Source organism: Pseudoliparis swirei, chromosome 11 (assembly GCF_029220125.1).
Source record: "Pseudoliparis swirei isolate HS2019 ecotype Mariana Trench chromosome 11, NWPU_hadal_v1, whole genome shotgun sequence".
NCBI classification, from domain to species: domain Eukaryota; kingdom Metazoa; phylum Chordata; class Actinopteri; order Perciformes; family Liparidae; genus Pseudoliparis; species Pseudoliparis swirei.
In genome coordinates this window covers 24,337,279-24,359,950 of record NC_079398.1, presented here as the reverse complement: position 1 = coordinate 24,359,950, position 22,672 = coordinate 24,337,279, and the positions used below count along the sequence as shown (strand labels likewise).

The 22,672-nt window shown below is 41.2% G+C and overlaps 1 protein-coding gene across 1 annotated transcript; it reads left to right on the top strand.

Annotated features, from left to right (window-relative positions):
• The first annotated feature begins 1,331 nt into the window (after nucleotides 1-1,331).
• Nucleotides 1,332-22,594, top strand: fyna (FYN proto-oncogene, Src family tyrosine kinase a). The gene is made up of 12 exons (XM_056426687.1): nucleotides 1,332-1,468; nucleotides 7,613-7,869; nucleotides 10,732-10,828; nucleotides 11,904-12,002; nucleotides 12,523-12,626; nucleotides 13,778-13,927; nucleotides 14,073-14,237; nucleotides 14,847-15,026; nucleotides 16,267-16,343; nucleotides 16,992-17,145; nucleotides 19,484-19,615; nucleotides 21,044-22,594. Exons 2-12 carry the CDS (start codon nucleotides 7,623-7,625, stop codon nucleotides 21,250-21,252), a joined length of 1,614 nt encoding a protein of 537 aa, XP_056282662.1. The 5' UTR covers nucleotides 1,332-1,468; nucleotides 7,613-7,622; the 3' UTR covers nucleotides 21,253-22,594.
• Nucleotides 22,595-22,672: the final 78 nt, after the last annotated feature.

Here is a 22,672-nt window from a genome sequence, read left to right as displayed (position 1 = left end):
GCCGGGGGCATGTGCAGCAAGTTGACTCCTAAAAAGGACAACATCTTAAACATGCCAAAGATTTTAAATTCTTACTTTAAATAATGTCAAATTGAACCCTTAACTGGTTACATCTTCTGTGTGCTAACAACAACAACAATAATAATTGATTTCATCAATTCAATTTCTTTGAATTATTATGAGCCTCAACCAAACAGTTGAGATGTTCATTTATATTTGTTCTAGCGTTTTCCTGTTTTATAAATTATGTCAGTGGCTGACTGTTGCTGGTGTGTTTATTAACACAGTAGACATTGGGTTTCTTTTTTTGTTGTCATTTAAATGTTTTATTTGTTAAGTGATATAAACATAAAACAAGTACAAAAATGTCAGACATAAACATATACATATATATACACACATATACATACACCTACCCCCCCCCCACACACACACACACACACACACATAAACACGCATACATACACACACATATATACACGTACACACATACCCTCCCCCCTAGACATTGGTTTTCAACATTAGTTGTTTGTGAAGCTTAATATGGAGAGAAGTGAAGAGTACCTGAAATAAAGACTCCCAAGTGATTGTTTTCCTGATGCAGGGTTTCGCTTTTCCTCCGTTCATAACGGGCCAGTTATAATTCCATCTCAGCTGATTACAGCGCTTCATGCAGACACCTGCTGTACGTGTTGGTTGTATAAAAAACGAACCCACTAGACGTGTTGAATACATTTATATGTTGGCTCTGATTTATAATACAAGCCTGATTAATGTGTTCCTCTCTGTGTGTCTTATTCACATTTAAACACTTAAAATTAAGTGAGAAGACAGCTTTAATCTTTTGAGAAAAAAAACTGACAATTTGCCAAATCTTGCTCCTGTTTTTCAGTCTGCCCGAAAACGGGGAGGAGCCACTGTGCATGCTCCTCTGCCATTGGCGGAATACGGTGTCAATCACAGCCCTCTGGGCGGTGTGGATCCGAGCCGTCACAGCTGCGTCATGACGTCACGAGATAAACCGGAAAATGAAACAGAATTTGCAGGTCAAAATAAAAGCACACAAGTTAGCTCTTTATAAACCATCCATTGAGCGCGCTTAACATTACCCTACCAATTTAAATTAAGTGGAATTATTATATTATGCATTCTATTTCTGATTTAAAATGTTTAAAAAACACCCTTTATTCTCGTTTTCACTTGGAAATCCCGCGAGACAAACAGCTTTATTTTGGCAGGATCAACCAGAAAGCTATATGTTATTGTTGTGAACTTGGCTCTGGTCGCCATCGTCATCATCTTTACGCACGGCGGCGACAGCAGCTCCCGAATCGGCAGCGACGGATATCCCGCCGCTCTTCTCTCTTCATGCGAAGAATAAACAGTCACGGGGAGTAGAAACATATCGGCGAGTTCCCACGCGAAAGTCCCTCTGGAAACTCCGATGGATTAATCAGATTTTTCTGCGGTAAGCACGCGTTTTCCTCCTCCCTGTGTTGAATTTCAATTGGTGCAACCGCCTCGTCCCCGATTCTGCGCTGTGGACTGCGAGATGAATTCCTCTCGGGAAACGGAGAGCAGATAAATAACACCCAGTCTAGCCACTGGTCCACCCAGTCGCCCTGCAGACGTCGGTACGGGTATTTGACGGGTAACGTTGACCCTCCGAGGGGGTGAAAGCAGAGAGGGGGAGACAGAGTGGCCGTGGTCCCGGAAGAGTGGCTGATGTTTTGCAGTGCTGTGATTGTGGAGAGGGGGCTCTCGTGTTGCAGCAGCAGGGATGGATGCGCCGCAGAGAAGAGCTGACCACTGAGGCCATCCACACACATGATGAACGCCATACTGGCCTGCAGACATTCAGCCCACACATAATTGTCGTGCGAGTTAAGCTAATTGCATTTCCACGCTGTTAAATGTCCAATTAAAGCTGTCCTAATTGGGTTATCATGTGTCTGGGGGGGCAGCCATCCATCCATCCATCCAGCTTACTGGCAACCACCGGGGATGATGCGAGCAGTGTGTCGCTCAGAGATAGTTTGATCCATGTGGAATAAGTTGGGCAGTAGTTGTGTGTGTTTGCACCCTGGAGCTCTGAGTGTGCATCATGTCATTGCTCCACAATGCACGGCTACTCAACATGGCGTGCGTGACGTGTCTGCGTGTTTGTATGAAAGGAGTTCCATATTAAGGTTCATGGACCATGTGCATTCCCCTTCAGGCTCTCTGTGTCCGTTCAGTTGAGCAGAGAAGACACACTGTCACATCAGCTGCTACTTGTGAGGGTTTTAGGTTCCAATGATGTCATCACAAAAGGGAAACATTTAGCCAAGAGAAGATCACTGAGGTTAAAAGTCAAATGTGTTCATTTACCCGATATCTAGTTGTTGTTTGTTTTTAATGTCGGTCAACAAATGACAGCCACAGTCGAGCTGCCTGCAACTATATTGGTTATTTTCATAGAGCTGCAAGAATTAGTTGATTGATTTGATTGATTTGATTGATATTTCTGACACTTGGTTGAAGCTGAACGTGATTGCAAACTGAATATGTTTATGGTTCGCTCTGTTGATCAGACAAAACAACTCTTTTGAGGACATAAACCTTGGGCTCGAGAAAAGTGTGAATGGCACGTTTCATTATTTTCTGATATTGATGAATCGAATCAACAGGTTCAACATATCCATCCTGGTGTCCCAGAGTCCAATTTGACTTATTCAAATGTCATATTTAGTGCGACCAGAGATCCAAAATACAAATATATTCAGTTTCTAATGAAACAGGAGAGAAATCCTCACATTAGAGAACTTCATCTCAAACAGTTGCCAGTTAGGTTTTTGTTGGTCTACTTGTCGGTTTAATTAACTAACCGCTGCAGCTCTTCGTACAGCACTCATACACCTTCTGCCTGGGGCTTCAGTTTTCTAACAAGTATTCAGGAGTACCAGAAAACCTCCAACCTCCATTGCTGCAGAGCCACCACATCATTACCAGTGGTTTCTTACATCGACCATTACCCTCCACTGGCACACAATCTGGAAAGAACCATTCAATGAAACACAGTTCAGATGGACAAGCGAGAAGCAGTAAGAATCTTATCTCGTTTGTTGGGGGAAATTAAAAAGATTAACTCGTGTTTTGGTAATATCCCCCTTTCTCCCATTTGGAGAATATTCATCAACAGGCACAAATCTCACTGACAATGAGCTGAGTGATTCGACAACATGACTCAACATACGTCACTGAACATTGTGACACCGACACACAGTTGAGGCTTAAACCCACACATATATACTGTATGGAACTCAGCTGTGGGTTTTGTAACCAGCTCTGTTCATTCAGGGCGAGAAGAATGCTTTAAAACACTTAACACTGCGTCGCATTGTCCTGATAATCTTGTAGCAGAGTGAAATGTGGCCATTATCTTGTTGTTGATACACTGAATGAACTCAGTTGTCCAACACAAGCAAATATTGTAACTATTCACAGAATGGAAGCCATAAGGAGAGATTGGCCCAGTCGTACCGCATCCAGCAAACACAGGAGTGAGTTTCATACGCAATCAGACGGCCCACGGCGGAGAATGATCCCCTTTGACGTCCTCTCTTTGTCGAGTGGCCAGAAAACAGTATTTCAGAGTTGAATAAGGTCGTCGCGAAAGCGGCTTCAGGAGGCGGCGCGTGGTATGCTCGACCTTGTGCTGCGCCATGTCAATGATCTGAGTGTGTGAGTCTGAATGAAACAGAGCTTTCTTGTTAGGAGCAAAATGATTGTATTCTGTTCAAATGAGCAAGTTCATCTGGGTGAAATAATGAAGGCCTTCTTGGATGTGATTACCCGTTGAGCTCAATTTGTAAGTCACATTTCAAAAGGTTAAATAGTGCGTCGAAGCCGAGACCACTCGCCTGTTATTTTGTATTTTCTTCAGACGTTTTCTCCAACAGAAATGACAAGAATTTCTCGGCTTCATCTTCTTAAATGTCAGAATTTACTGCTTTTTACCTTTGCATTCGAGAATGCGGAAGGTTATGTTTTGATCGCTGTGTATTTATTTATGTATTTATTTATTTGTATGTGTTTTATTCGCATAACTCAAAAAGTATTAAACCGAATCGCATGCAATTTGGTGGGTTGATTGGTTATAATCCGGGGACCATTTGATCAGATTTTGGGATCGATAGGGTCAAAGGTCAAGGTCATGAAAAGGTACCGGTGAAGGTATGCGCTCTACCGAGTGCCCGTTCTAGTCTTTGTCATGTATTTGGTGTTTGAGACTGGTGCTCAGATAAAACATTGAATCATTGAGAAGTATAATGGCCATTTTTTTTTAAATTGTTGTTTAGTTTTTGTCTGTTGTTATTATTAGACACTATTGCAGCGCGAGTGCTCTTCATTGTTATAGCAGTCCACACCTATTGTTTTTTCAGAGCTCACATCTGTCTGTTTCTCAGGCCGGACTCCTGTGTAATCCATCAGTCACGCTGTGTGACCCTGACACGTCTGTCCTTTTAATTTCCGAGATTGATCTTGCAGATTGACTATATATATATGGCAGAATATCTCATTGTGTCTCTCAGCTCCCGGTGTGACTGTAGATGATCAACACCGCACAGTCAAAATAAAGGCCGCTGTTTGGGGACATTAATTTACAGATGAGCCCGTCATCTGAGATTGATGTAGTGGCACTTACCCGTTGCTGTTACTTTGTGTTCAGGTTATATTGCGTCTACATTTCTTTCCATTCTTCACTTCCTGATGTGAAGGAATCTCTTGTCGAGTTGATTTATACTTCAACAGGTTTAGCCGGAAATCAAATCAGATTTTCGGAGTGCATCTTACGCCAATCAAGATAAGGAGTTTTAACATGAGAGCTGTGTCTGTCCTCCCACTCTCGTCCACATCTTTGCTTTTTGCTATTAACTGCCACAACACACCAGGTAGCTACGATCCTGTCAGTTTGTTCCTCATGCTGTTTCTAGTGTGACGAGTGTTCTCGCAGGCTGAGGTGGTCATGTGATGCGCAGGCAAGGAACAAGCCCTGCAGACGCAATGCCACCATATGAATGTTTCAGATATTTCATCAACTTGAGGCACATAACAGAGTGATGTGACACAAATATGATGAATACTGAGCGAACACTGTGCAAAAAGAAGGACACAAAACAATACCACAAGGTGAACGTATGTATATAAACAAGACAAGAGGTCCTAGTTTCTGTGCAGCAGAATAGTTAAAGATATGTTGAAGCTTTGTTTTTCGGTCTTTTTACTTCAAGTGCAGGAGGAATTTCATAATCCCCACTGGATGGACGACGACGTGAGATCTCCCCTCAGTCTGATCCCCCTGGGAGGAGATGTGAAGCTATTTTCATTTCAATCACTGCAGTCTTCACCTGTTTTATCCCCATCAGTTCAGTTAATATCGTCTCCACCAGAGGTGTCAACGGTTTTAATATTTTATCAACCCTGTTTTCTTCGAGCAAGAGGCAGCATACCTGGACTGGATACCTCTGGGTTAGCTTTTTAAAACCAAATTCTTGACTTATTGACAAATTATTTGGTAGCTCCAGAAAGTGTTGTGTATTAACGCAGTAAACAGGCTCCAATGTCAAATTTCTATTCTTTTTTAGTGCTTTTCCTCCTGCAAATTGTAGGCGTAACATGTGTTTTAAGGTTGTATTTTATTTTAATATACCTGCTGTAGTGACGTGCTGTTAATACCAGAAGATAGGAGATGTAAATATGTGTGTCTTTGAAGATTGTTTGTTATTTGAAGGTCTCGCACAGACGCAGCGGTCCTCCTCCTTTCAGTCTGTGGTCTCTGGGTTTATCCTGTAAACGCTACCGCCGGCCTTGCTTCTTCTTCTGGGTCTTTGATGGGGTTTTATTGGCAGTAATGGATCGCAGTGATTCTCCTCTTCTCTGCAGTGGCTTTGTTCTTCTGTTAGTTCAGCAGTATGGAGCGAATACGACATCTGAAAATGCATTGCAGAGGAAGTGAATTCTGGCATGTTTTCCATACTTTCAGGGACCTGTTGGCTGCAGGTGACACAGTCGAGATGTGCTGTGTACATGTCTGCATCATGAAGGAGTTATTTCTTATTGTTGAAGCCACAAGCATCAAGTTAACTGATGATAACAAAGCATCATGGATGTTTTAACATGACATACTAAATTATATTTGTCTTTCATAAAAATATAATCCCAATGCAAGAATGTGGTCTTTAACGACATACTGTACTTATCTTTGCCTGGACCCGGTTGGTGACACATCTGTTGGCACTTTGTTCTCATGGAGGCGTTCGGGTTTCTGGCTGGTAAATGTAAAGCAGGCCTGAAGCAGTTCTGTCATATCTGTAGCTTCTTTGTCACCATTAAGCTCTGATGGTCTTCAGTGGCTCACGTGGGGCTGCAAACTAGTTTACCAACAAAAGATCTTTTCTTTTTTTTATTGTCACCTGAAATGACAGTAAATTGCAAAAATTGCCCATCACACTCAAAATGTCCCCAACATTTTCTTATCTTAAAAAAACTAAGAAATCCAGGACATTCAAGAAGCTAGAACCAATACAATATTCATTTTTTGTCTTATAGTTGATTTTCTAACAACTGATTAATGGTTTCGGCTCTCTTGTTTTCAAAAACATGTTTTTTAACATTTTGAGTTGAGTTGACAGAAAAGAGGCACCACCCGTTAGTCAACTGGCTGCACTGTTAACGTGGATCTGAATATTTTTCGCTGCGGTTAACAGTGATGCGATATTTCCTCCTCCTCTTCCTCCTCCTCCTCCACCGCCCCCCACCGTACTGGCGTTTGCCCCGAGCGCCACCTCTCTCCAGCCACGGCGACTGTAAACAAGTGTGTTTCCAATTAGCTGGCTCCAAAGTCAGCTGGCCGGTCGTGGTGATGAGAGACAGCCGTGCCGTCAGCGTCTCCTCCTGGCTGCGGCTGCATGAGCTCGCAGAGCTCAAAGGGCGGCACGGCGAGCCGGAGCGGGCTTCAGTTTAACCGGGTCTTTTAAAGACGGCACGGCTCTTTTTTAAAAATTGCCTCACTTGTTACAGAAACCGATTTAGCTTTCCTTCAGTGAGGCCGGCCCCCCTCATGAGACTCTGTGTGCAGCCAGGGAGCGGTTTGCTGTAAAGGGCCTCTCGATGCATTTTAGCTGGAGATGGGTGTTTGGCTCCTCGTAAAGAAAACAAAAATAAAGCGCATGCCAGCTTGTAAATGCAATGGCTGGGTGTAAATTCTTCTACCGAGTGTGGTTGTGCAATAAGACGGAGAAGTAAACCATCATAAGTAGTGCTGTTAAATAATTTGTTTGTGTTGGGAAAGAAAAGAAGCAGGACCGTCTCAGCATAAAGTATCCGTGCACATACTCACAGTGATACGCTGCAGCCCCATCACGTTGTGTTCCTAAGTATGATTAGTAATGGAGTTTAAAGTATCGTGTTTGATTTCAGCCTAATTGAAAGAAGACTCTCCGTAACTCTCGGAGGGAGCTCTGAAATAATGGAGCATTGAATCATAATTTCCCCAATGGAGACGGCTTCTCAGCTATTACTTCACCCACGTGCTAATTTCATCCGTGCCTCTTTCTCTCTCCACCCACAGAAAGTAGAGAATGGGCTGTGTCCAATGTAAGGATAAAGAAGCAGCTAAACTCACTGACGACCGGGAGGCCAGCGTCTCGCACAACTCGGGGCACCGCTATGGGGCCGACCCCACGCCGCAGCACTACCCCAGCTTCGGGGTCACCACCATCCCCAACTACAACAACTTCAACAGCGGCGCCACGCAGGGGGTGACCGTGTTCGGAGGAGTCCACACGTCCTCGCAGTCTGGGACGCTCCGGTCGCGGGGCGGAACAGGTGAGGCTCTTTTTAAACACATGGCGCGGGTCGAAGGCAAGGCAGCTGTTGTGTTGCTCATGTGATTTGGGAGGTCCACGTTTTTGAAGACGGTTGCTGTTTTAAAACCAACATTTTGTGATACTGTTTTCCAATGGCAAGCCTTACTGATTTAGCATTGTTGCCACAATGGAAAGTCATCTGTCAATGTTTTTAACTTTCAAATGTACTAACATATTTACCCGTGGGGTCAATTTGACCCTAGCAATTAAAACCTCCAGAGAATTATTAGAATTTATATTGTTACCTTCGCATTGAAAATGCGGAAGGTTATGTTTTGATCGCCGTGTATTTATTTATTTGTATGCGTGTTACTCGCATAACTCAAAAAGTATTAAACCGAATCGCATGAAATTTGGTGGGATGATTGGTTATTATCCGGGGACCATTTGATTAGATTTTGGGATAGATCGGGTCGAACGTCAAGGTCAAGGTCATGAAAAGGTCAAAATATTCTTGAATCACATGAAATTTGGTGGGATGATTGGTTATTATCAAGGTCAAGGTCATGAAAAGGTCCAAATCTTCTTTTTACCATAGCGCGGTCAATTTTTATCCAATTGGCATGCAACTAATGCCAAAATGTTCATAATTCAATGCCCAATCTTGTGATATGCGAAGGTATGCGCTCTACCGAGTGCCCGTTCTAGTTTCCCATGTTTGAGTGTCACTTTATGTTTGTTTGTTGACTACCTAAATAGCCCTTTAAATAAATAAAAAAGTTGATAATTCTTATATGTTTTACACAGTGAAAAACAGCCTGGGGTCAAATCTACAAATGCATAAGTTGTGTACAGGACATTGAAAACATATCATCATGTGAATTTAAGGTTTTTCCAATTGTCCCCAATAAATTAGGAAGAGTCATGAAATATGGGGTCAAATTGACCCCAAAGGTAACAGGAGGGTTAACACTAAAACTCTCCATTTAGAATGATACAGATGTAAACGTTGGACAGAGCCAGCGATGTCCCCTTGTTTCTAGTCTTCATGCTAAGCTTCATCAACATTGTACGGATATAAGAGTGGTATTGAACTTCTCTTCTAACTCTCTGAAAGAAAGCAAATAAGCTCATTTCCCAAGATGTCCACCTGTTCCTGTAAGATAGGGTGACATTGTAATTCTGAAAAATACTGCTGTCATTGAATGGAGGTCAAATTTCAAATGGAGCAATTAAAAGGGAAATAAAATGTCAGTCTAAGTTATAAAGCTGTAAACTTCTCAAAAGACCACTCACTGTCTGGCCTTTATCCAATATTCAATAAAAAGACATTCATGTTACCGGACCAGCACACATAATTTGTCTTGGAGCAAGTTTTCACTCTCAAATGAACTCCAGAGAGGTTGTAATCTTGGATGTAAGATACTTTTTGTGATTCTTTTCATATAGGCCCTGAGAATGTGGTGCTGCGATGAAGAGTATGTAAACTGCCTGGAAGTTAATAGAAAACAGAGCGACCTAAATGATCGCCGGGGCTCTGCAAGCACATGTTTTCGACCAGAGAGACCAGATATTGTGCTGAATAGTTTGGAAATGGACTTTACAGTTTCTCACTGAAGATCTTGAAGATACAAATAGTGCGTGATTCATAAATCAACAGCATATCTTGCTTTGAACTACTACTTAAGTGTGTTCCTTTCCCCCCCCGAGCACAGATAAACACTCATCAGGCTGCGTCTGTGGAGTCAGCACCATCATCTTGTATGAATAAGAAATTGCTCCTGGAGGGCAGCAGTAAACAACATTCACATCTGAGACTGTAAAGAGAAGAAACAACAGCCAGCAAGTAGAGCAGAAACCTCATCCGACCCCCCCCCCCCCCCCCATCCCCCCACCCCCCTGTGATTGTGAGCAGTCGTGGTCATTGTAAGGTGCCTGAGAGGTCACTGCACTGCCAGGGAAGCAGGACTTTACCGCAGCACTGTGGCTCCGACTGTCCAGGAACGTTTCAGATCAAATCAGAAAATGTGATCATTGTATCGTCTCAGGCTTATTGAGAGCTTCGGGGAATCCAGGGTTGCTCCAGGTCACATCCGATGCATTCGATTGCTGTTAGGCAGCAGGAAGTGTTCCTAGAGGACGCTCCGTCTGATGAGGCTTGAAGTCACACTTCCTTTGTGTGCAGGACAAGGAGTCATGTGTAGGGCTCATGGCATGGGTGGAAGATAGAAGTCTCATGCAAAGATATATGTCAAGGCTCTCTGTGCGGTTTGCTCAAATTTAGAATGCATTTTTTTTACATGGCAGCATTTATTTAAAATGAACGACGCATTGCGACAGACACGGTTCTTACACTAATGAAACACAGCATCGGATAAACACACCTGAAGGATCCAAAGAGAGCCTGTATGTGATCACCACCGAGACGCCATTGTCTTCAAGGAGTTCTCTGTATATGCATGTAATCTTTTATCTTTTTGACAAAGGTAACTTCAATATTTTGCATTGAATTTTGTATAATATTTTGTATTGAATTTTGTCTATTATTTGTATAATATTTTGTATTGAATTTTGTATATTATTTGTATAATATTTTGTATTGAATTTTGTATATTATTTGTATAAATATTTTGTATTGAAGATCTGTGTAAATTGTATTTTGTACATAATCTACATGCATGGAAAATACAACAGATTGTGAGTATTTGAAGTTAAAATAAAACAAAAGCAGAGTGGATGTAAGAAACAAATGAAGAGGGCAGCGGTTGTTATGGCCATAACAATACATACGATTACAATTACATAACAACACAGATGAACTAACCCAACAATAAAACCCCAGTAAAAAGCATAATACTTCCTCCTCTTTGTGTCCCTGCAGGTGTGACTCTGTTTGTGGCCCTTTACGACTACGAAGCCAGGACTGAGGATGACCTCAGCTTCAGAAAGGGGGAGCGCTTCCAGATTCTCAACAGCACGTAAGTGTGGAAACATCTGCATGACAGCATCAGGGGTGGCGGTCGTGATTTCTCTCGCTCTGTTTTCTGTCTGTGGAGAATGTCTCAACGCTGCGTTTGGGCTGAGATGCCAGAGGGGGCGGGTCTTTCTGTTTTGGACCCGACCTGGCTTGTAAGGGCTATGTTACACATTTTAAAGGAATACTTCAACCACAAAATGATTATTTGTATAAAGATTACTCGCCCTTTTATTACCGTACATTCTTGAATCCGGCTTTTTTTTTCCTTCAACGCCTCCACCACGGTGAATGAGAATCCAAAAACGGTGTTTAACATGTTTATAGAAAAACTATAAGAAAACTCTCATACAGCCCATGCAGTACAATCCATGACTAGCATATCCAGTCGTATAAATATTTACATATATACTTTGCTAAAACCTTGCTTTATAAAACACTTCCGCAACATTTTGCCTCTTAAATGTGGTCTTGTTAGTTTAGCTGTAAGTAATCGTGACTGTTACACAACACCTATGTGGTGTGTCTTAAGATGAATTGCATGTCAAATTGTGTTGATCATATCCTCATATTTTATATTCTCCTGATTTCCTGTGGTCGTTGATATAAACGACAATGATTCTGCAGCTATCGAGTATATTCCCCCCATTTTGTTCACAAGAGAATAGAAATAGTCTTGAGGTATGTTTGAGGTATACTGTATTTGTGTTTCCATGCCGATGGTTTTTTTTCCACTTGCAGAAATCTGGATTTAACCATATCCCATTTTTAACCTGCCCAATCCCAAATACAATTCTTCTCCCTTTTTTAATAATAATAAAGAAAAAAATATCAAAGAAACATGTAGCCTATCATCGGGGATGAATATTGTCCATGGGATTTCAGTCTGTGATGATTCACTGAAGCTCCAGGGGCCCACGCACTAGAAACACTACTTATGTGCTCTCTACTCAGCTCTCAGACACGAGGCAGACAAAACATCTGAATGCTTTTTTGTGTGTGTGCATAATGTGTAAAAGGTTGATGTGTTTATTCCCAACTGCCTCTATCCTCCATCCTCTACATCCTCCTCTCCTCAGCGAGGGCGACTGGTGGGAGGCTCGTTCTCTCACGACAGGTGGAACTGGTTACATTCCCAGCAATTATGTTGCTCCGGTGGACTCAATCCAAGCCGAGGAGTGAGTAAAGACTTTTTATATATATATATACACTACCGTTCAAAAGTTTGGGGTCATCCAGACAATTTCGTGTCTTCCATGAAAACTCACTTTTATTTATCAAATGAATTGAAAATTGAATAGAAAATATAGTCAAGACATTGACAAGGTTAGAAATAATGATTAATATTTGAAGTATTAATTTTGTTCTTCAAGCTCAAAGGAAGGCCAGTTGTATAGCTTATATCACCAGCATAACTGTTTTCAGCTGTGCTAACATAATTGCACAAGGGTTTTCTAATCAGACATTAGTCTTCTAAGGCGATAACACAATGTACCATTAGAACACTGGAGTGATCGTTGATGGAAATGGGCCTCTATACACCTCTGGAGATATTTCATTAGAAACCAGACGTTTCCACCTAGAATAGTCATTTACCACATTAACAATGTCATTGAGCCACGTACTGTAAGAATTTTAAAGATGTTCATACTGAATATTACACTCCATGGTTTGATTCCTTCTTTTTTCCCCATGCAGCTGGTATTTTGGTAAATTAGGCCGAAAGGATGCAGAGAGGCAACTGCTCTCCAACGGCAATGCCAGGGGCACTTTCCTCATCCGTGAGAGCGAAACAACCAAAGGTACTCCGACCGAGCGGCATCTAACATGCTGACACGCACTTTATATATAGACAGCTTATAATATAGTCATCAGACCGACAGTGTATCTTAATTAGGGCTGTCAGCGTTAACGCGTTAATCTATGCGATTAATTTGGCCGCGTTAACGCACTAAAATATTTTAACGCAATTAACGCAACTTTGTTTACTTCCGGTGTTCGTTGAAGTTTTTACACTCCTCTGAGTGTCAAACCGCGGCAGTGCGGTTTAACACTGTTTCCATTTTTAAAACAATTATTTCTCCGCGAAAATAAGGAGCATAAATGAGTTTAACTCGTGGATGAATCAGTCGGGTTTCCTCCTGCTCCTCCTTCCTCCCGTCTCCCCCTCTGATACACAGAGGAACGGAGGGGCGACGTGTCGGGGGACGCGGCGCGGAAAGAACTCGTCACACGAAACCTTCACCGTGATTGGTCAATCCGTTTGTCAACATTTTGCGAAAAAAACAACCAATGAACACTCAGTAAATCACAAAGGACCTCCCACCTCACAGGTGAGGCTCTATAGCAGCCTGTCAGTCAGAGAGCAGAGAACACGGCACCAGGACAACTGAGCCTCATTGAATAGAGCTGAGATTGTTCTGGAATGTTTGATGTATAACACGTGGGGATGTGTCATATGCAAACGCCTTTAAAAGGTGAATTTACATTTTTTTTGTAAAATGTATAAAATGCCCCCAGCCTCCAGAGGGTTAACAGGACATATGTGAATGTCAGTCAGTTACCAAGGCCACTGGTTCTGCTGTTCAGTGTTAAAGATGACAGGACCAATGGGGTCTCAATATACTTCTTTTTTTTTACTCATCTGGATGTTTCACTGAAGAAACAATTTATCATCCACAATATTAAATACCTCGCTGGCACTTTATAGGTAGGAGCCTGTTTGAAAACACAGCTCTGTGGAAAGTTGTGTCTTTAAAAAGAATTAGAAAAAACTTTTAATCGCGATTAATGAATTTCAAAATGTGCGATTAATTAGTTAATTTTTTTTAATCGATTGACAGCCCTAATCTTAATATTCAGTTCAATACGGTGTTAACTATTCAGTTGCTCCATGTTCGTTGCCCTACATCTTTTGCACACGATGGCACTCATTGGCTCGTCTCTGTTCCAGGGGCCTACTCCCTCTCCATCCAGGACTGGGACGATGTCAAGGGAGACCACGTCAAACACTACAAGATCCGCAAGCTGGACAGTGGAGGCTACTACATCACCACCAGGGCCCAGTTTGAGACGCTCCAGCAGCTCGTGCAGCACTACTCTGGTGAGGCTCCGCTACGGTTATCGGAGAGGGGCCAAAACTCCTCGTCGCGAAAGATCCGCGTCCGCTTTCCTGTAAATGTCAACGGCGTATGGTTTTGTTCTACTGTCCCCCGTCCTTTAATTGTGAATCTGCGTGGTTGATCCAGCCAGGGCGGCGGGGCTGTGCTGCCGACTCATCGTACCGTGTCACAAAGGCATGCCTCGTCTGACCGACCTGTCCGTCAAAACCAAAGACGTGTGGGAGATCCCGCGGGAGTCGCTGCAGCTCATCAAGCGTCTCGGCAACGGCCAGTTCGGAGAGGTCTGGATGGGTGCGTAGCTTTCTGGCGTCGTCTTTTGGCACAAATGAAGCATTGGACAGCTGTGGGAAGTGTTGTAACATTTCGAACTAACAGGGAGGAGGGTTTGCTTTTCGTCATTTCATTTCCATCTCTTGAATCTCACTGTCCATTTGGGCTGGAATAAGATTTTTAAACATTGCATGATTTCAGCTTCAGGATCCGTAATGGCCTTAATGTGGTATTTGTTGTATCCAATCAGGTTTCAGTGACATATCTTAACTCTTGGTTCCAAAAACATGGATAATTAATTTATATTTACCCAGTGTTTAACTGCTTTGTCTTTTCCAAAGCTACATTTTTAGATTAGATTAGGTTAGATTCAACTTTATTGTCATTACACATGTACAAGTACAGAGCAACGAAATGCAGTTTGGCATCTAACCAGAAATAAATATATATTTCTGGGGTTGCTAAACTAGTGCAAATATTCAGTGCATATTAACTCGATAGTGCAACCTTCAGCCACTATTTGTCTTTGGTTATCTGTGTTGTACTTTATTTGAACTAGACGATAAAAAATACATAACGGTTCAAATTGTTGAATATCCCCTGTTTACATTCTTTTGTTCTGCTCGTCAGGCACGTGGAACGGCACCACCAAGGTGGCGGTGAAGACCCTGAAGCCCGGCACCATGTCCCCGGAGTCCTTCCTGGAGGAGGCTCAGATCATGAAGAAGCTTCGACACGATAAGCTGGTGCAGCTCTACGCCGTGGTGTCCGAAGAACCCATCTACATCGTCACGGAGTACATGTGCAAAGGTAGATGCTATTTCAAAAAGACACCTATGAATATTACATACACGCATTTGTGCACACAACGACACAGCGTGTCCATAATTGATGCGTCATCCGCACGGACAGGACAGCGATGTGTTCTTCTTGTCGTGAATAGTTTAATACAGTTATACAAACACAACTGGTGCTTCTACAAAGAGATCCGCGGATATATTTCATCAGTGTGAGCCGAGTGTAACTCGTGGCATTCGCTACAATGTTGTACTTCAGTTTTGAGCCAAAACGGAGGAAAGATGTTTGTTAGTTATTGAAAAGGAACTAGGAATTATTAAATCTTGGTTTGATGTCAATACATTATCACTTAACATAAAGAAAACAAAATTCATGATTTTTGGAAATCAAATGGAATTAGAGGGGGATATTCAGTTAAAATTCTGTGGTGATAAAATTGAAAGAGTTTTTGAGACAAAATTCCTCGGGGTCATTATTGATCATAAAGTAACATGGAGACAACATATTGAATATATAAATGGTAAAATGTCCAAGTCAATAGCAATACTGTATAAATGTAGAGATGTACTAACTACTAAGGCTTTGTACATAATCTATTGCTCACTCATACTTCCATATCTAACTTATTGTGTGGAAGTGTGGGGTTCGACCTATAAAACCTTTTTAAATTCAACAGTTGTGTTACAAAAACGTGCGATACGCATCATGAATAATGTCGGCTACTATGAGCACACAAACCCTTTATTTTACAGATCACGTGTTATGAAATTTAATGATTTAGTTTATTATAAAATAATGCAGACAAAGTGCAGGAGTCCAATTATGGAATAATGTTGAAATGGATGTAAGACTGGTGAACTCCTTTTTGGTTTTCAAGGGAATTATTTACAAAACAATTCTTGAGAGTTATAAATGTGATTAAAAACGTATTAATATGAAAGATGTATGTGGTAGTATATATAAATATATTTTGTTTTTTATTTTGTTTTTTGTTTTATTTTCTTCTTTATTTTATATTAATTTTCTGATTTATTTTGATTTCAATTTAGGATAGGAATTTATAAGCATTTTTTGCTTCTACCTATACCTTTTCAGTCTTTCTCTTTTGTATATTATATAGGATAATATTGTATTGTATTTGATTTGATTGACTGAATAAAATACACAAACAAACAAACAAACAAACAAAGATCCGTCATCTGAAGACCGAATGAGACCACATCACCAAACTTCTTTTGCATCTGTTGTTTAGGGAGTTTGCTCGACTTCCTGAAAGATGGAGAAGGACGAAGCCTCAAACTGCCAAACCTCGTGGACATGGCGGCTCAGGTACGCTGCTGAAGGCGAAGCCCCACGTCGATGCTGCGTCCTGTGGATCTTATCGCTGGATTCACTTTCATCGTCTCCAGCTCTGTGTTGCACATGTACAGCCACTCATCTTGATGTTAAGCACATGTTTACAGTTTCATCAAGGCATATTTTCATTTTAGCCAAAATGGCTGTTTCAGGAGTTTAAACTCACCCGTTTGGCTGGTCTGTGATAAACAAATAATCTCACATTTGTGATTTATGATCACCATCGGGGCGCTCGATCACTGCAGGTGTTTCCCTTCCTGTGAGTTGATAAGTAATCGTACCTGAAGCTGGAGTTCACTTTGCAAACATGACGCATCTTTGGGTTTTCAGTGAAGACATTAGCCTTTCTATCGCGGCGCCATTTTTACGCAGTTAAACGCTTTGTTAAAATATATCTCTTCTAGGATTTTACGTAATCCATGTTATTCGGAAGAGTTAAGATAAACCATGTCACTGAAACGTAACATATACCATATATATGTTTTAACTGGTCTTGAGGCCATTTAATCCTGAACCCTTCAGAAATGTGTGTAAATCTTTGCGCAGATCTTGCTGAGCACAGATTTGTTCACCTTGAACAATATTTAAATTTGAACTGGAATAAATGACTCTATTTCCCAGGTGGCAGCAGGCATGGCGTACATCGAGAGGATGAACTACATCCACCGAGACCTGCGCTCGGCCAACATCCTGGTGGGGGAGAGTCTGGTGTGCAAGATCGCGGACTTCGGTCTGGCCCGGCTCATCGAGGACAACGAGTACACGGCGAGACAAGGTACGCCGGCTCGGTCGGGTCGCACCAGCTGCTTGTCAATCCGTCTTCAGCTGTAAAATCCTTCCCCTGGTCTGCATGGTCCCATGGACTCATGTTTCACTTGGTTGCTAGGATACATCTGCAGCACGGTCCAATCAATAGCAATCAACTATGTAAATACAAAGTCACTGGAGCATCACAAGCTGTAACACGACTTCCAAAATAACACTTTCAAACAGTGGATTAGAGTGAACTGCCAATATTGTGTCCATGAAGGGATGGCTTTGTTGTATTTATATATGCATCGATGGAGGAATGTGTGTCTGAGGACGTTAGCAGTGAGCAAGGTGGCCGTTAAGGTACTTTAAAAACCCATCGCACCTGATTGCTGCAATTCACATTAAAATCCAACCCTTTAGGAGTCATAACTCCAAATCTGAAAACACAGACATAATAAACAACTAAATTAAATGTGCATGTCATTATCTCCATTCTGAATAAACCTATATATACAGTATCTGCTCAGAATTCATAAATCCAGAAGATATTACGTGTTAAAGGAATCCAGGGACAGTTTTCAGAATAACCATGGTTACTGCAACAAGCTAACTCAGCATACTTTTAATGGTCCCAAAGTGCCAGGATGTAAACACATGTAATGCCAGTGCACATAACTGGTGTTGCTCGCATGCTGAGGCCCTTCGAATCAAGTGTCACGTTGAATTCGTCGACCATATTATGTAACCCCCTCATTTACTCATATATTAGCCAGCCTGCAGCTCGCGTTAGTTTTGCCAGTTGGTTCATTTAGTGCCTTGTGTAACATTTCATATCGAGTGATTAAACAATAACTAGTTGTGTGGCGTTTTACATTTGTGTTGAGACTTCGTGATGTGTACATTAATGCTTCATGAGCACTTATGTTAGGGCTCGGCTAAACGTACCCGCAGCTGCAGCGCCCCCAGCCCCTTTCAGGAGGACGCGTTGAATCTGTTGGTCGCGGTCTGTAAATGTCTCTTTGCAGTATTTGCGTCGTGGAGTCGTGTATCTGTTCCTGTAGTATTCTCTTTGTGCCCTTCTGAAAACCTCACCGTCAAAGGAATGCGTTCGTGGCCTGGCAGACGACTTATTCCATTTATTTAATTCTAAGAGACACTTTACAGACACACACACACACACACACACAAACACGACTCTTCAGGAATGTCTTGGTGACACCAGTGGAAAACAGAAGCACATGTGGCTGCACATGGCACAAAGACAACAGAGTATATATATATATATATATATATGTACGTATATATGTATATATATATGTATATATATATGTATATATATGTATGTATATACAGGACTGTCTCAGAAAATTAGAATATTGTGATGAAGTTCTTTATTTTCTGTAATGCAATTCAAAAAACAAAAATGTCATGCATTCTGGATTCATTACAAATCAACTGAAATATTGCACGCCTTTTATTCTTTTAATATTGCTGATTATGGCTTACAGCTTAAGAAAACTCAAATATCCTATCTCTAAATATTAGAATATCATGAAAAAGTATACTAGTAGGGTATTAAACAAATCACTTGAATTGTCTAATTAACTCGAAACACCTGCAAGGGTTTCCTGAGCCTTGACAAACACTCAGCTGTTATAAATCTTTTTTTTACTTGGTCTGAGGAAATATTAAAATTTTATGAGATAGGATTTTAGAGTTTTCTTAAGCTGTAAGCCATAATCAGCAATATTAAAAGAATAAAAGGCTTGCAATATTTCAGTTGATTTGTAATGAATCCAGAATGCATGACATTTTTGTTTTTTTAATTGCATTACAGAAAATAAAGAACTTTATCACAATATTCTAATTTTCTGAGACAGTCCTGTATATGTATGTATATATATATATATATATATATATATATGTATATATAGATACATACATATATATATATATATATAAATCCATCTGTTCCTGTGTATCTCAATGGAAGGACGAGGACTGAGCGGCCCTGCCCAGAAACACTTCTCAGGCTGTTCTCCGCTGATTGTTTTTGGCAGACGTGAACTCCAGCAGGAGGACTTCCAGACTCCGTTAGTCACACTGTCAACATGTTCACTCACTCATTTGTGAGCCATTTAAATATGTGCTTGTTTATCTTGGGCCATGTGCAAACTGACACCGAGAGAGACAATGGAATTGTTCCGTATCTTTTCCACACACATGATGAAATCACAGATGGAGGAAAATATTCGCCCAGAAGAGATTGACCTACTTACTCCTTCGGTTTTGGTAAATGCTGTCGCTCTATTTCTCTTCATTTGAAACTAAAAAATGACACGTTTTAATTCCTTTTAAAGGTGCAAAGTTTCCGATTAAGTGGACCGCTCCCGAGGCCGCCCTCTACGGGAAATTCACCATCAAGTCTGACGTGTGGTCGTTCGGCATCCTGCTGACGGAGCTGGTGACCAAGGGCAGAGTGCCCTATCCAGGTGAGCGAGCAGCTGCGTGGATCTGTGGATTATGTAATCGGCTCTCAACTCCAGAGGATTGCTTATATTTGATTAATGCATTGTGCATTCTGTGTGCTAAAAAAAGAGCAGCATGTTGCGTAACGTATATCACATTGTGCATTATGCAGAGAAATGTTCCCGGAAGGCTGTGAACATGTGAAATGAATTTGTTCCTATCTGCTATACACATTTTGACATCATATATATAATATAAGGCATTGAAATGAGTTACAGAATATCAGAAAAGAAGAAAAAGATATGTTTTTAACTAGTCAAATTATTTTTAACCCTAGTGTTGCCTTCGGGTCATTTTGACCCGATTCAATATTTAACCCTCCTGTCGCCTTCGGGTCAATTTGACCCGATTCAATGTTTAATGTCGGTGTTCTTTCGGGAGTCAACAAACAAACATAAAGTACCTCACACTTAAACTTGGAAAACAATATTAATTCTAATAATTTTCTGGAGATTTTAATAGCTGGGGTCATATTGACCTCAAGGGTAAAATATGTTAGTAAATATAAAGGTAACAGGAGGGTTAAACATTGAATCGGGTCATATTGACCCGAAAGCGACAGGAGGGTGAAACATTGAATCGGGTCAAATTGACCCGAAGGCAACACAAGGGTTAAATGTAATCATATTCTTATTTCTGTTTGTAAATAGTTGTTTTCATACCCTTCTCTTGTTTTAAGCAACAAAATCCTGCACTGTTGGTTTAGTTGGGTGGAGTAATGCTTCACCCAACTAAAGTAAACTAGTTAAAGTAACTAGAGTAATGAGTGTGTGATTTCGCCAAACCTTATGTTCTAAAATGAGCTAGCAGATGAAATAAAATCATGTTTATTTGTCACCGACACAATCACACACAGAACAACGTGGAGTGAGATGCTTTTGTGTCCGGCCACAAAAAGCAACTAACAAATACAAAAAAACAGCATAGAATACGATAGAATAAAATATTTTGCGAGAGAAACAATACAGCAGTACGAGAAAGATAACACTGAAACAATAAGACAAAATAATTGTAAAAAACACACTCGTACATATAGCATATTCAATGTATGGCAGGTTTGTTCATTTTGTGTTTTTGTAAAAAAACTTTTTAAAGTCTGTCTCAAAATATCTTAATCATGGAAGTTAATTGTTGACTTTTTGGAACAGTATACAGTTTGTTACCCAAATAATCTAAACTCTAACTTCCACTTTTCTTCCCACTCTCTACTCTAAATTTGAGTTCTACCTGTTTTAGTGACACGCAGACCGTTATTCTTTCTGCCGTTGAATGTTTTTGTGAAGGCACAAACCTAATCACACTTTATGAAGCTGCTCAAGTTAAAGTGAGACGGGGATGTGAGCTTCTTGTGAGAAAGATGAGTTCTCAGCCACATTTGTTCCTGTCTCCAGGTATGAACAACCGCGAGGTGCTGGAGCAGGTGGAGCGAGGCTACCGGATGCCGTGCCCGCAGGACTGCCCCTCGTCCCTGCACGAGCTGATGGTGCAGTGCTGGAAGAAAGACCCGGAGGAGAGGCCCACCTTTGAGTACCTGCAGGCCTTTTTGGAGGACTACTTCACTGCCACTGAGCCTCAGTACCAGCCGGGGGATAATCTCTGAGCACCGCTGCGCTCATCTCATGTCATTTCACCGGCTTCCCACCAGAGGGAGCCACCTCCACCTAACCTCTTTCATCCCGTGGCTGTAACAATTCAAAGCTCATTGACTGACTTCCAAACTTCCAAGCGTCTTACAAACTGGGACAGCTGCTGTTTTGACGGCATTCCGACTATCAAATCAAACAATGTTTTGGAGGCGGGAGCGAGCGCCGAGACGAGGAGTTAAAGAGGACTGCCATGGATGAACGAGTCGTGTCGTGTAACTTGTATGTAGTGTAAATACAATTGCTTGTCTACTTATCTCTCTTTTTTTGTTCCATTTTCTATTACTTTTGATATTTTGGAAATGTGTGTTTGTTTGTTTCTAATTCCACGGTCAAAGTTATTTTCGATTTTACGACTCGTAGAAGAAAAAAAACGTGAGGCTCGCAAATAATCGTGGCATAATAATTGTAGGAATGGAAATAGTTAAATACATCGGGAACCGAAGCGTCTCAGAAATATTTCTCGGAGTCCACAAACCTTTTTTACAAGGTTTCTCTCCTCTTCTCAAGGAACTTCGATGTACTATAACACCTGTTCTTGCCTTTTAATGTTTATTAATATTCTTATAATGTAAGGGAATGCCTTCATGCTTTCTACACACTAACTTAGTGCATCATGGACTCTTCCACCCAAACTTGTATGGCATCGGCACGAATATTAAGTGCATTCATCCCATTTCAGCTTCTGCTAATGAGTTCTAGATCGGCTTAAAGTGACTTTTAGTTCAGCGTCTTGTAGTTGAAAAGGAGGCTTTCTTCCTCTTCAAGTGCGACTATTGTTCGGCTGATTGCTTATTATACTGGCAATATTTTTAAATGTACGTTGCATTATCATATGGCAGCCGACTGTAAGAATTGTGTGTCTTTTCGCTTCAGCAGCCAAACAACAAACCAACTGCCACTCGACGGGAATGAAGGAAGTGATCTGTGTTTGTCCCTCCACGATGTCTGGAAATAACATGTTTACGAGACCAAACGTATTATTTTGCTGAACATTTCTGCCAATCCTATGTGTCATTAAGATTTATTTTCCCCCCCAGAGAAATCTGCAGCTCTGGATGGCATTGCATCATCCTCAAGTGTCAAACTTCTCCCTGTGTGCATTCCTGGACAATACGCCGTTTCTATGCATATTTAAGTTGCTTTTTACTGCTGGAGAAGTGAGCAGAAGAATTGTTTTTGTATCACTTTGTTTAGTAGATGTACAGAACATGATTTTGGTCTCTACATTATTTATTGTCTCTGTCTGTTACTTGTACACATTTGGTTTGGTTTTGAAATAAACAATCTTGCCCCCACCGTCCTGTGTGCTCAACCTTTTGAAACAATCGGCACTGATCGCCTGTCGGTCCGTCTTAAAGCTGACCTTTAACCTTC

What these genes read in the sequence shown, in the direction of transcription:
- fyna (XM_056426687.1), top strand. Translation starts at nt 7,623, where the DNA reads ATGGGCTGTGTCCAATGTAAGGATAAAGAAGCAGCTAAACTCACTGAC. An exon ending in GACTCAATCCAAGCCGAGGA is followed by an intron (nt 12,003 to 12,522) that starts GTGAGTAAAGAC and finishes TTCCCCATGCAG; the next exon opens with CTGGTATTTTGGTAAATTAG. An exon ending in TGAGAGCGAAACAACCAAAG is followed by an intron (nt 12,627 to 13,777) that starts GTACTCCGACCG and finishes TCTCTGTTCCAG; the next exon opens with GGGCCTACTCCCTCTCCATC.